At 32.3% G+C, this 18526-nt stretch overlaps 1 protein-coding gene across 12 annotated transcripts in view; it reads left to right on the top strand.

Annotated features, from left to right (window-relative positions):
- LOC107446001 (cell adhesion molecule Dscam1) overlaps nucleotides 1-18526 on the top strand; it is a 139629-nt gene that overhangs the window by 52681 nt on the left and 68422 nt on the right. For 10 of the 12 annotated variants that reach the window (XM_087158791.1, XM_087158794.1, XM_087158793.1 and 7 more), the window contains 3 exons: nucleotides 2374-2535; nucleotides 15162-15311; nucleotides 17384-17501. In XM_087158791.1, the coding sequence (XP_087014917.1) occupies nucleotides 2374-2535; nucleotides 15162-15311; nucleotides 17384-17501 (430 nt within the window). The remainder of the gene's footprint in view (nucleotides 1-2373; nucleotides 2536-15161; nucleotides 15312-17383; nucleotides 17502-18526) is intronic. The other 2 variants (XM_087158799.1, XM_087158800.1) reach the window with 1 other exon arrangement.

The following is an 18526-nucleotide window of genomic DNA, read 5'->3' as shown; positions in this document are numbered from 1 at the left end:
TTCTCTTAAAAATAATCTTCAATTGTCTGCTTTCAAAATTTCTTAGAACGTTTCTCTTGAATCATGCAGTTCAATAGATTATTTTTCATTGTTAGGACTACTCTTCAGTAATTTAATTTCAAAATATTTTGTAAGGGGCCCGGAGAATTTGGTGGATCTTGGGCCTGAATTTGTCTTAATCGGTTCCTGAGTATATGGGCCTGGGGAAGCGCTTCTTTTTTATTCTGCCAGTCCTAGTGTAATGCCATTCAATAAACTCTATTTGAAACCTAATTTCAGACATACGTTGCTGCCAAGAAATTCGAACCGCTGTAAAAGGTTGAACAGTTGCGCCCGTTTAGTTTATTAGAAACCAATTTAAAAAGAATTCTATTGAATCTGGGATTACGTCAGCCTGGTGGCGCATTGCGACAATCGGGAACTCAGTAACTAGAGATGAAGTGAAGTGATTATGCCTAACTACGTGATTTAAATCATTTAATTGGTTACCTGTAATCGACGTCACGCGCGTGTGTCGAACTTGATTGGCTTCTGAACCTTCAAATGATATGATATACCTACGATGACGTCATTTGCTGGCATGCAATGGGATACCTGCAAGTGACGTAATGTGTGTATTTCGAGCCTGATTGGTTGTAAAAACGTGGCTTTGTTTATGTTAGCAACTGTTCTTTTCATCTTATTTCGAGTTAACTAACCCCTTCAAGTATCAACTCTCGTAAGAGATACATGTTATAATCCTTCACAAATGTTCTTTCACAATGATTTCAATTCTTTCACCACATATTTCTTACTAAACACAAAGATAGGCACGAAGTCATGTAGAACATAAACAAAATAATTATGCATTGATGTTGCCAGGTACGCAAAACAAAAATATATCAATTGTTACAATAAAATACATAAACAATTGATAAATCTGAGAACGAATTAAAATTTCAACAAATTCAATGTGCGATACTACGTTGTTTTTTTAATTAACTTCACGTTAATTAACATTCTAACTTATGTGGAAAAAACTTAGCTGAACTTTGCGCCGCCATTTTGTTTTTTGACGATCAGCTGGCGCTGATGTCATAGGTCACGTGTGTGGGTATAGATTGTCTTCTTCTCGAAGTGCAAGTACCCAATTGTATTCAAGTCATTAAAAATTTTCGTCAAAATCATACACGTGGATGATAGATTAGTAGGGTATGCATATGTTATGAAAATTTCGCATATTCATATCATTGTATTCGAAGAAAAATCGAGTTCCCGTAGTAATGCTGCCGAAAAGGCGATTGATAAAATGAATTTACGATAAAATCGTCGCGAATAGAGTTTGTCATAAAGTGATTTCTCTAATGTGCGATTCGAAATCCGCATTAAAGTTGAAATGTATCTGCTGTTGTTTGCATAAATATACATAATAATTGATATGCACCCTGAAATATGTGTATTATTTACAGTCGGATTTCTATTTAACGAACTTTCATTTTGCGAATTTTTCTATTTTGTGATTTTTTTCGAGGAACCAAGAACATTTTGAAATTTCATTGTAAAATAATTTCTAAATAGCGAAGTGAATTTTCTATTTAGTGAACTTTTCTTTGAAGTCCACTTTCCCTATTTCCCAAAATATTTCAGAATTTTTTAAACTTGTTAACGCATTTTATGCAGAAAATTACCTTCAATTGATTTTCGCAGCCACTTAACTCTTAGAGAAAGCAGTAAAATCACTTTCCTTTTTTGTTTGCATTTCATACAGGAATCCATGCCAAAAATCAATTTACCAGAAAGCGTAATAGAAATTTCTAAAGCATAGAACTATGATGTTACAGGTCATACTATTCGTAACAGTTCTGCTAAAGCAGGATTCTTAGTCAACAGGGAAGACAATGATGATATTCCTTTAGAAGAACTTTAAAAAATGTGGGCGCAGCTAAGAGAGAACCACGAAGTTAACGATGATGTACTGATTAATGATTTTCTTTTTATTGATTCTGAAGCTGCAACCACAGAAACATTAACTGAATCGGATATTTTGGACAGTGTGAAAAATTAAAGAAATACAGCAATAAATTGTGAGGAAGATAAAGACGGAAATGATGAAGAAATCACCAAACCTTCATATGATGAAATCATTTGAAACAATTCGATCGTCGATAATGATTTACAAAATAAAGGTTTATCAATTGCTATTTGTGATTTTCTATTTAACGCACTTTTTATCGGGATTTGGTGACTTCGTTAAATAGAGGTCTGAATGTATTTAGCTTCAAGTGTTTTACATTTGTCTCCCTTGTAATATTTTTTTGGACCATTGCATTGAAACTTTGTTGAATTATGAAGTTATAATTGGTATATTCGATGTCTTTTTTTTTACTTTTGCAGTGGTGAAACAGTACTATGAGGTTCAGGTGTACGACGAGTACGTTATCCGAGGGAACACCGCCGTGCTAACTTGTCACGTACCAAGTTTCGTGAAAGATTACGTCACCGTCACATCTTGGATAAGGGATGACGTGCTTACAGTCTCTTCTACTGTCCAGGAAGGTAAGCTTCTTTCCTGCCTTTTTTCTTAATGGATACTCATTTCAAGTCGGTTTTATTTAAACGAGTGTTATGTAATCACAATGGAGGATGTATGAGCTTTGGTTGTTCAGGGGATAGAGCGTTCGCCTTCCAAAGAGCTGAACCTGGTACAAATCCCAGCGATGGCTGTTCGATACGAATTCTGCATCCGACTTGCACCGAGCTCAGTGCTGACGCACAATATCCTCAGTGGTAGACGGATCATGGGTTAGAGTCCTCTTGCCTTTAGGCTGACCGTGCGAGGTTTTCCTCTCCACTTAACGCAAATGTGGCTTAGTTCCATCTAAAAGTCTTCCACGAGGACAAATTGCTCCCAATACTTGTTCCAGGAGTTCCCTTATCTTCTGAATTGGATTCAGAATTACAAGGCTACGGAATTTGAACATAAGTAGTCCTAAACCTCAAAATATTGGGTGGGCTGTTCAACTATGGTTATGAAATAAAATTAAATGGAAGACGTTCTGAAACTTGTTTGGTTGCCGTATGAAACAGAGAGAAATCGAAGCATCTTTAAAGTTTCACCCAATGTTTTAATAGTCTTCATCAACTGCCATTTAAATAGCGCATATCATTAGTAATATAAGCGAAAAATCTTAAATCTTAGAAGATAAGTTTTCCTAGGGGCAGTGTAGAAATGGAATAATTAAAGTGCCTCGCAGAATCTAGCGACGACTCTGTTTGTGTGTGATAAATAGAGCTATCCCCTAGTCAGAATTTTTGATGGTTTTCCATTGATGGACCAGCATAATCTTGATGGTAACCATCAATAATTCCATCATGAACCATTTAACATAAGTAACCATCACTTCAATGTAGGAATTCGGACTGATTTATGATGGCCAAACATAAAAATACAGTCAAACCCCGCTATAATGAACACGGCTTATAGTGAACTCCCGGATATAGTGAACGAAATGCTCGGTCCCGTGCCTTGCTATACACGTATAATGTTATTTTTAGTGGATATAGTGAACCAAAAAAGTGAGGAAGTTGGATATAATGAACTTTTTTTTGTCTTCGACTGATTCCCCCCCCCCATTTTACTTTGTAATAATTTTGAAATTTCTACTTCAAAATAAATACATATACCGATTTTTGAAACCGTCTATAGAAACTACTTTTACGTGCTCGAATGCAGGTTAGACAGGTTTAAAAAGCGGAATAACAGAAATTCAGGAAAAATTATCTGAGAGTCGGGAAGTGTTTCCATATCTGATGTTGAGGATTGCTCATCAGCTAAAGATGACTAATTGTTATTTATACGCAAGACGAAGAGTGATGAAAAATAACACATTTTTTACTACTACGTAATATTTTTCAGTCATTTATATGAATATAATGTAATAAAAGTGAGGAGTTTGGGAACCATTAGTGAAATTGTTTGCGTAATGGATATAGTGAACTCCCGGCTATAGTGAACCGAAATTTCGGTCCCTTGAAAGTTCACTATAGCGGGGTTTGACTGTAGTAACTTGTTTTGATGGTTTGTTCATGTTGAACCAATAGAAATTTCCATCATAGTGTCTTAGAAATCAAACGTTGGAATGATCATGGACCACCATCATCCCAATGTAGAAATTCGGACTGATTTTTGATGGTCAAATATAAGAAATGTAAATTGTTTTGATGTTATATTCCTGAGAACCATCACGAATTCCCATGAAACCATCATGGTAATGTATAGTTGGAACCATCGTGGATCGTCATGTATTGTTGGTTCACGCAAATCAAACTTTTCTTGATGGTTAATCATCATAGTATTTAAGTAGCATGTTCCATCATGGAATGATGTAAATTTGTTTCCATATCAAAAACTATGAACACGTGTTTGAAAATGTTGGATAATGGTGGCCATCAAATGATGTTAAACCATCACGAATAGCCAATGATAATTTAATTTTATTTAATACAATCGACGTTCGATAAAACAACCCTCTTGTATCGGGTGAAAATACTATACATTAACTCATAGCGTAAGAAAAAAAAAACTTGACCATTCCAACCGAAAAATTAGTAAGTAATACAGCGATTTTTCTATATTAATATTATGTAAAAGTACCCTTAAAAATAATGCGTTGGTTTAGGGCGGTCATTTTTGATAAATAACTGTGATTAAAGATAACTGTGAATACGGCGTGCTTCAACCCGATAGTAAACCATACATTTCATAAAAAGAATGAATACAATTTTCAAACGACTTCGATTGATAAATTTATTGTATGCTTTCATGCATGCATCTTTTTCTTAAGCTAATTGATAAAGTGTTTAGGTGTTTAGCATTTATTGTGTCAAGGAAAATAATGGTTTATATAATCTGATTCATTGGACTGAATTTCAGTCGCTATTTCGGAATGAAAGGTTCAGAAAAAATAACTATGTGTCTATGAAATAGCAATATCGTTATAAAGAGGAGTCGCTGTAATGGGGGTCGTACTAAAGAGACTTTTTTTAAAATTAAAAAAAAAGAAATCCATATTTTTAGCAATGAAACTTGTTATCTTGTTTTCATTTTATTATGTATATGAAATATAAAAGAGGACAGTAGTCTACTTCTTTCGCAGTCCAATTTCATATAAATCGAAATTATAGAATCAGAAAATAAGATTTATTTTAATATTTTGAGATGATTACTGAAGAGATGAACGCTAACTAAGCTAAGCTTATAAAATTATATGCAATCATAGCAAATAACAATCAGAGTATTCGATACAAGTTACAAGCTTGTTGCTGGATTTTCTGGCTTAGGGTGTTCAAAAATACTTGTTTTCTTTCGTAATTTATAGTCGGTCCCTCAAAACTTTGACATATTTAAACTTTATTGCAAAGCATGAAAAATTGTATGAACTAAGCACTTCTAAAGTTACAAAATAATTCTTTTAGTATTTCTTGAGAAATTTAACAAAATAGGAAAAAGCTGTAAGTGTCTTTTCCATTATTGTAGGGTAGTGCATATGCTCTATCACTTTTTGGTATGGCTTGGCTGGGCTTTTATGGATTAAGTGATTCATTTTCTTAGACGCACTGCAAAGTCTAGAGACGTTGCTACTATTCACCGGGCAAACGTTTTCTTTCTTTAGTTATTTTACAATTCGAATAAATTCAATGATTTTTTTAAAGGCATAAAGATTTTTCTTGTGTTTATTTATTATTTCATTATTCAATCAATTCATAATTGTGGAAACTTCTCTACCCCGTTCGTCAAATAAATTGCTAATTTCATATTGATAATTATTAATAATTTTGTTATGATTTTTCTTCTTTTAAACACAAATCAGTAATATAAATGTATTTCCGACTAAAGTAAACTAATTATTTAAATATATTTATCTTTAAAAAAATACATGCAGTTGACATGAAGATGAATTAAATTTAAATATGTCTCATAAGTAGTAAGTAAATTAAAAAAGGGGAAAAAAAACTTCTCTTTAAATTGCGATGAAATGTTCGTCTCGGAGAAATACCTTTCAAATGCGCTGATCTGAAATGAAACCAATTTCAAATGTTTACGGATAAATGACGTCACTCGTTGCGTTCGATCCATGACGTACATATGACGTCGGAGCCACGCCTCTATGGAAGATCCGGCTTTTTGTTTCAATTGCATTATAAATTAATTTTTGTTTCCCATTATTAATCTAATATATTTATCTAAAAGCAAAGTCTTCTAACCAATATTGTGTATTTCACAACGAAGATTATGCAAAGTAAAACATTAAAACGAAAAAAAGAGCTGCGGTAGCTAAAGATTGAAAGTGTAAGCAAAATTTATGAATTATCACTTGCTTTAATAAATTTGGTCCAAAAGATTGAACAGCACATAATTATTTCATAGGTGCAGAAATCAGTTACGAAAAAGATGGATCCTCTCAAAAAATAAAAAAAATCCTTATCGACTGTATGTTTAGTTAGTTTTTTTTTTTTTCCTTTTTAAGGTTATGTTGTATTTATTTTTTATTTTATTTTATCCGTCGTTGAACAGCCGACCCAATTTTTTCGGTTTACGATTACTAATGTTCAACTCCGTAGCCTTGTAATTTTGGACCAATCCAGAAAACAAGGAAACTCCTGCATCAGTACCCCCAGAAGTATTGATTTGTTATGGGAACATTGAGAACTTTGCGACTCGACAGATTTAACGTGCATTACACGGACTTTTTAAGGTTAAAGTCAATTCTGGTGATCTAGGGCTGGGATAGCCTGGTTGGTAAAGAGCTGGGCCCAAGTCCAAGAGGTCGTGGGTTCGATTCCCGCCGACTGAAGACTCCCCGTGTAGTAAATGGAGACTGATGCTGGTTAAATCTGTCGAGTCACAAAGTCCTCCATGTTTCCATTACAAATCATACCTCTGGGGGTACTGATCCAGGAGAGTTTTCTTGTCTTCTGAATTTGGTTCAAAATTACAATGCTATGGAGTTGAACATTAGTAGTCGTATATCCAAAATTGCGCCGGCTGTTCAACTTCGGTTTTAAAAAAGATTTTTTTTTAAATTTCTCGTCATATCTTTTAAAATATAAAAGAAATTTTCTTACTTGAGATCTTTTTTTTAATAAAAGTTTTTAATATTTTAAATGTTAAACATTTAAGTACATAAACTGTTATTTAAAAATTAGAAATATAGTTGAAAATAAAACTGGAAATAAAAAGAAAATGCTTTAAAATAGCAGCAATTGATCTAAAATAAAGGTCCTTTGAATGAATGGAAATGATTGAAATCATCAACTAACAGACATCTTTATCCACTAACTTTGCTGTGTGTTTTGCCTGACATCGATTCTAGTGCAGTAACTTATCTTTTATTTTAAATAAATATTTTTATGATTGCTGTTATTGAAAAAGGTACCAGAGAAGATATTTTGGATTGAAACATAATAATTCGATGGTTGGACGATAGTTTTGAAGTATTCTAAGTGTACGAATGGCATTTATCGAAGACGTTTTAACTCGGAAATGTATAGAATTTTTGAAGAGGCCGACATCATCAAGTCATCAAGACTTTTAAAATCATGAACTGGGCTGTGGATAGTTCCAGAATGAATGAGGAAGATCCAAAAACGAAACTTATTGCGCCAAAGCTTGGCGAAAGTCAAAACAACGATGACTCCATTATGGGGAATGAAATATCAAAATGATTTTGATAAAAGAGTGACAGTTTCAGATCCAGAAATAAGTTGTCCTGAAAGAATCTTCAGTAGAAGGCTTTGGGTTGTTGGTCGTGTAAAATATTATGATGATCCAATATTTTATTTCAATTCACAAATTTTACATATAAAGAAATAATTCAATGGATTATCAATAATTTTGATATACAGCTTGTAAAAACTCAAGTATTAAAGCATTAGTTTTCCTAAATATTCCACTGAAAAAAAGTAATAGAAATTTACGAATAAAAGCCTAAAATGTTGAAAAAATTTTGAATAAATTAAATATTTAAAAAAAATTCTATTTTCGTAGTTAAATAGCCTAATAAGTGATTTATTATAATAATGAACCCACATTACTATATTATCACACAAAGCTTCACATTGACAGGAACACAGTAGCTCCACGTCCACAACTCCTGACTTATTTTGAATTGATTTAAGGAAAGAAAAAAGGAAAATAAAGAATGGCTATTAAAGTATTTAATAAGCATATTTATTTATAGCGTGACATTTTCTATGAATCTAATTATAGCATCGTTTTTTTTAAAAAATTCATTTTTAACATGTTTTCTTTCTATGGAAAATTATGAACCTAAATCTTTTAAGGAAGCAATTGAATGCAGAATACAGGGTGCATAGCGTTTCTAAAAAGTGCTTAAAGGTGCTTATTTTTGATGTACGTTTTTTAAAAGCCTTTAAAGGTGCTTTTTTTTATTCGGGATTTGTAAAAAGTGCTTCATTTTCTACCTCTTAAAAATAGTTCTTTTCTTTGCCGTATTGATTGTCATTCTAAATTACAAAAAATTCATGATTTTCACCATTTTCTCCTGCAATATTTATAAGAAACTAGTTATTTTGTCATGATTATGTAAATTTTTTGAAAATGTTTTTGAATTTTATTGAATTTGTGTTTTTAAATTAGGAACTTTGAACGATAGAGAAAAAAAATAATTTTTATTGCTGCACAGATCCTAATTATAATTTTTTTTTGTTTTTGGAAAGTGATTAGAAATAATTTTGAATGCTTAAAAAATCCTTAAAAGGTGCTTATTTTTTGTTAAAAAATCTGGCTACGCAGCCTGAAATAAGAAAGTACTTTACCACCATAAAAACCTTGTATTTCAATTTACTTCTTAATAGTCTTACAAAACTGCATATGAATGTGCAATACAGTTTTGCCAATCGGCTAAAGTTTCGAGTGAAAAATCATAGAAATATTTCATTTGTCCTCACTCGATTCCCTCTTTTCTTTGTTTCATTAATTTATTTATTATTATTTGTGTGTCTAGTACTAACTAGGGAAAAAAATCCATAAATGTTCCCAAAAATCCAATTTGATATATTTTTCATATGTTAAACAGGGTGTTAAACGTTTTTGAAAAGTGCTTATATTTGATTTATATTTTTTAAAAGCAATTAAAGGTGCTTTTTTTTTTATTCGAAGTTTGTGAAAAGTGCTTCATATTCTATCTTTTAAAAAGAGATTTTTTCTTTTCCGTGTCGATTGTCGTTCTAAATTATTTAAAATGCATGATTTTCACAATTTTCTCTGCAATATTTATCAGAAACTAGTTATTTTATCATGATTATGTAAAGTTTTTGAAATGTATTGATTTTATGTTTATAAATTAAGATTTTGAAACGATAGAAAAAAAGTATTACTGCACAGATCCTAATTATGATTTTTATTTTGGATAGTGCGTGAAAATATTTTTGAGTGCTTAAAAAGTATTCAAAAGGTGCTTATTTTTTGTTGAAAAATCTGGCTACGCACCCTGTTAAAGCCTATAAGATATTTAATGTATTTCAACTCCCCCACACACTCGCTTCTGAAAAAAAAATCTTTTTTATCATACCAACATTTTAAAAGATTTCCTTTGAAATAATAAATGATGATATTCTTCAAAAGAAAAGAAAAAAATCCATATTTCCATTTCACAAATGTTTTGCTAAAACGTATTCCAAGCCCTGTTGTATAAATGTTAGAGTACATTGTTTTTGATCAGTAAGAAAAGTAGTGTAGAAAATAAAAAGTGAGAAATCTTGTTCAGAGAGAGGAAAAGGGCATCAGAGGATGAAGAAGCAGCAGCGACAGAAGATGATCGCACAGAAGCGCTTGGGAAGAGCAATCGGATGCTTGGCAGCGAGCCAAAAAGCGAGGCTATTTCCGGTGACCTTCTGGCAGCTTGCCAGGAAATCCCGTTGCTTTGACCGTCTCTTTTATTCTTTCTCCTCAATCAGGTACAACGTCCAAAATTCAGCGCTCGATAAATCACCGGAGCAACCATCTCAAAGTCACGTGACTCAGACCACGTGTGCTCTCTCTTTCTTCATTTGCAATACACACGCTTGCTTTCTCTCTTTTTCACTATGAGGAGAGATTATACATTTTTTTCTTCTTCTTTTTGTTTAAAAAATATGTGGCAGATATTTATTATTATATATATGTGTGACATAAAAAGCTTCAACTAATCCTTTTATGCTAATCCTTTTCTGTAAATCTTTTTTTTAATTTATTATTCAAAACGAAACGTTCTTTCTCGCACTTCAAAATTCACATCCTGTCTTTTTTAATATATATTTAGTTCAAGTATGCATAAATTAATATTTTAACGATTATCCCTTTAACTAACTCGTGGGAAAGACTATATCCCTAGCCCTATTTAATAGACCAATTACAATTACTGAGATTTCCATTATTCCTGAAAAAGAAACATTTTACGGATTTACTTTTCAATATTTTTCCTAACTTTTATTGAGGAGCACAACGAATTTGTGTCACTTGAATGCCAGTTCTTTAGAAATATGTCTCTATACTCGTTGGACCTCTATTTAACGAAGTCGCTAAATCCCAAAAATAAGTTCGTTATATGGAAAATTCGTTGAATAGAAAATCACTTTTTGAAATACTTACACAAAACAAAACAGGTTTTAAGTTCATAAACACTATATATAATTAAAATAGCAATTGATACACCTTTATCTTGTGAGCTATAGTGTCTACAATTTGTTTTATAAATCTTAACCGTAAAAGAAATCTGCATGGAAAGCAAGAATAGAGCAAAACATTATCCATCGTTACACTATCATGCTACATACATTTTCAACTAAAAAGAGCTGAATTAATGGATAAAATCATAGCTGCATTTATTATAAAAGTAATTTTAAACGTACATTACCTCATGCGTTCTTAAACATTAATATTGCCTGAGTTTTTCGTTCGAAATGCAGACAAAAAAGTTCGTTAAAATGGAAGTTCGATATATATATATATATATATATATATATACACAAATTAACATGAAAAACATGAATAAAATAAAAACTAAATGGTAGAGAAACAAGAATGGTAAAAGCAAATAGTCGTTGTCAAGACACATCTATTGCTATAAATGCGATATTTCTGAATAAAGAATAATTATCCTAAGATAAAAATTATTCTTTATATGTGTCGATATCGCAAAAAACCTTATGTTGTAAAAAATCATGAAATAAAAGAAAAATGTAAAAGGAAATCAAACTTTCCGGCGTGAATTAAAACGCTGTTTAGGTTTAAAAGTACAATAATAAAACAGTTAACAAAAATCGCGAAGATGTAAAATATTGCTTATAGCTTGAATCGAATATAATAAAATTAAAAAAACATTTGATCGAAGAAGAAGAAAAAAAATGTTTAGGTAAAATATTAGTGCTGCCATCTATGAGAAACAATTAGTAAAAAGGTAATAAAATTGAAATAATAATAAAAATGTTTAACGGATTGAATAAATTAGCAGTCTTAAAAAAAAAATAATAAATAAAAAAAAAAAAAAAACATTTATAGGGAAATTAATTTAAAAGTCAGTCTGTCAGGATAGAAAGTCGTTTATAGACTTATCCTTCATTCATAAATTCTTAGAGTTACAAAAATTAAAAGTATGTTGTTTAAAAGTAAGTTGTTGAGTGCTTACTACGCCATCGGAAAAGAACATAGTTTTTTCCTCGTGAGTACTTTTATAAAGGAGAAACACTTTTACAGGGGACACAACCTCAGACTTACTTTTGTATTTCTTCTGCCTAATGATAATTTTTCAAGAGAATGACCTAATTTAAAATTGTTTCCCTATTTTTAAAATGCTGTTTAATCATCCTTTTATTTTTTAAATGTAGCTTCAATGCGCTCTGTATACTCAGTGTATTGTATGGGAAAAGTTACTTCTTTCTCTTCGCTTTAATTTACTATAAAATACCTGGGATAATAAAATTTTAAACATAAGTAAGGGACAGGCGAATTATTTACTGAATTATATAACCATGTCTTATGACTGTTTTTTTCCCCCCTTCAAATTTCAATTTTTTTCTCACATTTTAAGAAATTTATTGAAAAACTTGAAAGTTATTAATTATTTTTGTTTTAATGTTTTCACGTATTTGTTGTGTTGCTTTAATGTCAGTATTTGTAAAACAGCAGTTATTAATGATGATTTCGGAAATTGTTGTTCCGGACTTTCGATTTCGCGTTATATGGTTTTAATTTAGATTTTGCAAAAATAATCAATATTTTTTCAGCATATGGCTGTAGCATATATTTTCGCTTTATTCCTTCATGTGACTTTTTTGAAATTTATTTTTCTATTTTTTATTATATTTTTTTATTTTCTTTTTAAATTATTATTTTTATTTTTACTGTTACAAAAATTTTGTTTGCCATTTATCAATAACAAAGTAAAAATAGCTACCTCCTGCATTAAAAAAAAGCTATTGATGGCTCGTTTTCCTTAAAAGAAATTTACGTTTTAATGTTGTTTGACAAAAAATTAGTTGGTACCAGAAAAAAAAAAAACATTTTTAATTCTGATCTCATTTTATTCATGACATCACCAAAGGAATAAACTTCACTAATGTTTAAAATTTGGGACATTTTCGAAACTATCTTCAGAACAAAAGATTTTAATGAAATTTTGACGTAGGTAGATATAAACTTAATATAAAATTAAAAAATTATCATGTGTGGGGATAGTAGTTATCGACAGGGCCGTTTTATCCATTAGGCACTGTAGGCAACTGCCTAGGGGCCCCGCCACGTTCAGGGGCCCTGTGCTACAGTGAAAAAAATTGACAATGTTTCTTAAACAGTAAAAATTTAATTCGAAATTTCAATGACGATTGTCTTGCTCTGTACATTACATCGACGCTATTTTAGTACATTTCTGAACGCATTCCAAATTAGATATTAATATTATGGTAGTTAGTTCATATATAACGCAGTAATATAATCGCAAGCAATTTTATCGCGGTAATTTTAACGCTGACTAATCAGATGACTATACAGCAAGAGCAGCTTTTTTAACACAACACGCTTGAAAAACGCGCAAAATTCTACGTTGTGAATACACACTTACTGTTCTGGTACCTACCATAGGTATGTATATTCTATGGCCAAGCTACCAAAGAGTATGTAAAAATAAGGTTGGCAGTACTGGTTCTTTCGTCGCAAGACTGGGGAATTCCCCGATCCGCTAAATACATACGTTGTATTGTGTCAAAATCCGACGCTGAAATTAGACAGACTTGCACAAAGTTTACGGAACATTATTTCGAGGACATTATGAGCCTGAGTTTATAGACGAAATGGTGCAGTATAAATACTTATCTTACAATTAGAAGACGCCGGAAAAAAAATTGTGCCTGCCGAAGAGTCTTACAAACTGACTATTGGTAACATGGCACAATCAATTTTCCCAAATGTAATGACAGCTTTGCAAATATATCGAAGTATAATGATTACAAACGCCACTGGTGAACGAAAATTTTCCAAATTGAAATTAATTAAAAACTGTCTTCGTTCAAAACCTTTTAAATTCATTGACCATAATGGCAATTGAAAAAAGTGTATTGGAAAAAGGTTAACTTTCAGGATGTCTTGAACGATTTTGTAACAAAAAAAGTTAGAAGAGTTAATATTTAAGTTTATTGTATGATTTTTTTTAAATGCATATATTAATTACTTATATTCTTTTCGTTTGATTCAATATTTTTATTGAATAATGTGATAATTTACCTATGTAGTAAAAAACAGCGTAATTATGAATAAAGTGTTGTGTTAGCGATGAAATACATTAGGAAGTTAGAAGACGGTAGGGGGGGCCCGAGACGAGCATTGCCTAGGGGCCGCGACATGCATAAGCCGGCCCTGGTTATCGACCATGTCAACCTTCATCTATGAAAAGGTACCCCAACATAGAATCGAGTTTACATGTCTTTTATACTAATGAATTGGAATTGTATTTTTGTAGTGGTAGATACACCATAGTACTCCCCTACCAGAATTTTATCTGTTGTGTAAAAGGAGAAATAAAATTTTACTTTTGAATGAATTAGAAAGAAGAGAAATGAATTAGTTTTATTCGTATTGGCGCGTTACTACTGAACACTCCAGCCTGGAAATATCACGAGAGCGAGAAATAGAGGACGAAACCTCGCCCCGCCATTTTCGCGGGAGCGAGAAGGAAAGGATTAAAGTGAGTGGATCTCGGCACTAGCAGTTTTTTTTTTATGTTCTACTACCCAAGTCAAAATTTTTTATGTCTTTTCCCTTGATGGATCAACATAATCTTGATGGTAACCAGAAATAATTCCATCATGAGCCATTATATTTTTTGATGGTAACCAGCATAAATAGCCATCACCCCAATGTAGGAACTCGAACTGATTTACGATGGTTTAACATGAGAATAGCAACTTGTTTTGATGATTTGTTCGTGTTGAACCAATAGAAATTTCCATCATATCTTCTTGGAAATCAAATCTTGGAACGGTCATGAACCACCATCACCTCAATGTAGGAATTCGGTCTGATTTATAAAGGGCCAACATGAAAAAAAAAGAATGTTTCTGATAGTATATTCCTGATGAACCAACAAAAATTCCCATTAAACCATCATGGAAATGTGTAGTTGGAACCATCATGGACCATCACAGATCATGAATTGTTGGATCATGAAAATTGAATTATCTTGATGGTTAACCATCATGGAATATTAGAAGTTTGTTGGCATATCAAACACCATGAGCAATGTTGTTCATTGACCTTCCAATGATGTTGGACCATTATGAATCGCGAAACCAACATAGACCATCAGAATCTTTTGATGGAACCATCAAGAATTTTGACTTGAGTATTAACAATTGAGATATAAATACTAGTAGTGCACTTTAGCCTCTAAGGTCAAAGGTCATTCCGAAACCTTTAAAGGGAAGCCCTTTTCTCAGACTTCAAAATTTACTTCTGCCAAGAGGGAATCACTCAGAAAGGAGGCGATACTACTTACTTTTTGTTATAATTTTTATTTTATTTTCAATTACTTTGCTCTAAAGTTGTACGGTTAAAGTGATGTGAAAGTCAGCGTCAAGAAGATATATCCTCTAATGCTAATAACATATCTATTCATGAATGTGTTTTTCAGGTGGCCGTTACAGTGTCTTTCCAACAGGAGAACTGCACATAAGAAATGTCACTCCAGATGATGGATCCATTAGTTATCGTTGCCAAACAAACCATCGTCTGACAAATGAGATCATTGTCAGCGCCACCTCCGGCCGACTCATCGTTACAGGTTTATCTTCCTTAATTTTTCTTTTGTGTCTGCTCTTGCACGCTATTTCGAATCTTTAATAATTCCAGAATCACTTGAGCTCGGGACTTGAAATTTTAGATTGAGAAATAGTTCAGCATCTATATGTTTTGTTTTGGTTAAGATATTTCTGTACAAATACTTATTGACAATGTTAAATTATCACTGAAATTCTACAGTTCAGTGACATAGTTTTAATGCATGTTCGAGGGGGATTATCGGTTACCTCCTTTTAATATATATATATATATATATATATATATATATCTATACATACAAGGGGTGATCAAATGAAAAGGTACGAAACGACTTAAAAACGTTACAGTTAAATATGTGCATATTCCGCTATGGGAGAACGTAGCGAGACATCTCGGGATGCGATTGGAGTCTCTGACTGGGATCGAAGCATGCGGGTGTGCCCACGTGCGCAGGAGAGAGCAGAGGCTCTTATCTAAAGCGGCGTCCAAATGATGAGGCAGTCCGCATATGGAGAGGATGGCTTTCGCGTTGCAAAATTCGACGATTGAGGAGCAGCGAGGTGTTATCCGATTTCCTCGAGCACAGAAAAACCATTAACTCCGATGTGTATTGTGAGACACCCTGACGCCTACGCAGGTCCATCAAGAACAAAAGACCGGGGCTGCTCGGAGGGTGTGGTTCGACTCCATGATAACGCGAGTCCACACGTCTCCAGAGTGACACACATAGAACTGGCCAAGTTCAAGTGGGAGACGTTGGACTATCAGCCCTACAGTCCGGACATGCCGCCCTGCGATTTCCATGTGTTTGGTGCACTGAAGAAACACCTGAAAGGGAAGCTCTTCAACTCGGCCGACATACTCAAGGACGCTGTGAAGGAATTGATCTCGTCACGGCCACAGGAATTCTGGGAACAAAGAATCCTGCGGCTTGTTCATCAGTGGGATCATTGTGCTCAGGCCTATGGTGTATATTTGGAATAAAATCTACATTTGTACCCACTATGTCGTTTCGTACCTTTTCATTTGATCACCCCTTGTATATATATATATATATATATATATATATATATATATATATATATATATATATATATATATATATATATATATATATATTCTAAACGTTTAAATTACAAAAAATGAATAATGAAAGCTATTTTATCCATCTACATCCTACTTACCACAAGTAATGTTTAATTTTGGAGGAGTCTTTGTCCCCCAAACTTCGCCACTGTTAAAGTTAACCACTGCACATAATAAGCATATTTTTTATTCTATTTTTTTCTCAATTTGAGACTCCTTTATGATGTACTCTACTTTTGTTAAATAAATTAGCCAGATTTAAAATTTTTTAACTATAGTAAACATTGATGTGATTGGAAGATTTGTGTAGTTAAATTATTATTTTACTTTTATTATTTGTGGTGTTAAATTATTATTTTACTTTTAGTAAGCAGGAAATTTAATGGCAAGGTGAAAAGTTTGAAGTAATTTTATTTTCCTTGACCATAAGACAAAATTGGCCTAGTAAAACAGAGACACTTTGTTCATAGCATGAAAAATAGCAACGGGTTTGTACACTGATCCTCAGGCATTATGAATTTAAAGTTTATGGTAAGCATAATAAATAAAAACTGTAATCAATCCAATTTAATGTCCACCACACTTAAAAATATTGCAGCTAATTTGTTGAATGAAATTTTTTTTATATTTTAGTGAAATATATCTTTTTGTAGTTTACTGATTGTAAAAAAGCCCTGCTCTTTGGAATATGTTGCGAAAAAAAGAACAGAAATTGGTGTCTACTCATGCATTATGAGTTTAAAGTATGTGATAAACATAATGAAAAAAAAACTATATTCAGATCAATTTAATGTCCATCACAATTAAAAATATTGCAGCTAATTTGTTGAATGAAATTTTTTATAATTTAGTGAAGTATACCTTTTTGTAGTTAACTGATTATAAAAATAAAAAAAAAAACCTGCTCTGTGGAATATGTTGTGAAAAAGTTTGCTTAAAATTTATTGGATTATTTTGTGTTCATGTTGAACGATACTTATTTGACGACAGATTCCAGTGGTACAGTTCCTCCTCGGGTCACGGATAGCAGGACAACCCTAACAGTGGTACAAGGTGACATCGTAGAATTGCCATGTGCAGCTCAGGGTTTTCCCGTACCTAGATACAGGCAAGTGTGAAGTGCCACTCATTAGGGTTTTTTTCCCTTCATTTTGTTGCCTCATTATTCGTTTGCCTTTTTTTGTGTCAGACATAGTTCTTAGCACTGTTTGCTGATTTTATTATTTTGAGTTAGTGTTATAAATTTCGACTCTACTCCCATTTACTTCAGTGATTTTTCTTCATTTTATTTTGCTCCTTGATTTATCATTTTATTTTACTTTATTTTCTCCTAACTCTTTTTTTTCTTCTTCATTTTGTTACCTCATTATTCGTTTGCCTTTTTTTGTGTCAGGCGTAGTTCTTAGCACTCTTTGATGATTTTATTATTTTGAGTTAGTATTATAAATTTTGACTCTACTCCCATTTACTTCAATGATTTTTCTTCATTTTATTTTCCCCCTTGATTGATCATTTTAGTTTATTTTCTCCAAACTCTTTTTTTCTTCTTAAGTTTGTTGCCTCTTTCTTCGTTTGCCTCCTTTTGTGTCAGATGTAGTTCTTAGCACTGTTTGATGATTTTATTATTTTGAGTTAGTATTATAAATTTCGACTCTACTCATATTTACTTCAATGGAAAATTTTAAAGAAGAAAACAATGAAAGTATAAAAATGACAACCGAAGCTGACGGCATCTGGGGGTACATTCTTTGGAAATCACGAAAACACAAAACCTTTTATATCGAGAGAGCACGACAAATGTCTAAAAATTGCTCTACACATTTGTCGTGCTCTCTCGATAGAAAAGGTTTTGCATTTTTATGACTTCTGGAGCTGGTACCTCCAGATACCGTCAGCTTTGGTAGTCATTTTTATACTTTCATTATTTTCATTGCTTTTTACTTTAAAATTTTTTATTGGTTTCAATTTTCTTATGGAATTTCTGCTGCATTGCGCCACTTTTCTTTGGAATTGTAGTATTTAACTGCTTTGTACATGATTTTTGCTTTCCCCATTTGCTTCAGTGATTTTTCTCCATTTTATTTTGCTTCTTGATTTATCATTTTAATTTAATCTCACAATTCGAAGCTTTTG

This window comes from Parasteatoda tepidariorum, chromosome 3 (assembly GCF_982258835.1).
Source record: "Parasteatoda tepidariorum strain Cologne lab strain chromosome 3, Ptep-v5.0, whole genome shotgun sequence".
Lineage (NCBI taxonomy): Eukaryota > Metazoa > Arthropoda > Arachnida > Araneae > Theridiidae > Parasteatoda > Parasteatoda tepidariorum.
The sequence above is the reverse complement of the archived record's forward strand: the minus strand, read 5'-3'. Positions and strand labels throughout refer to the sequence as shown.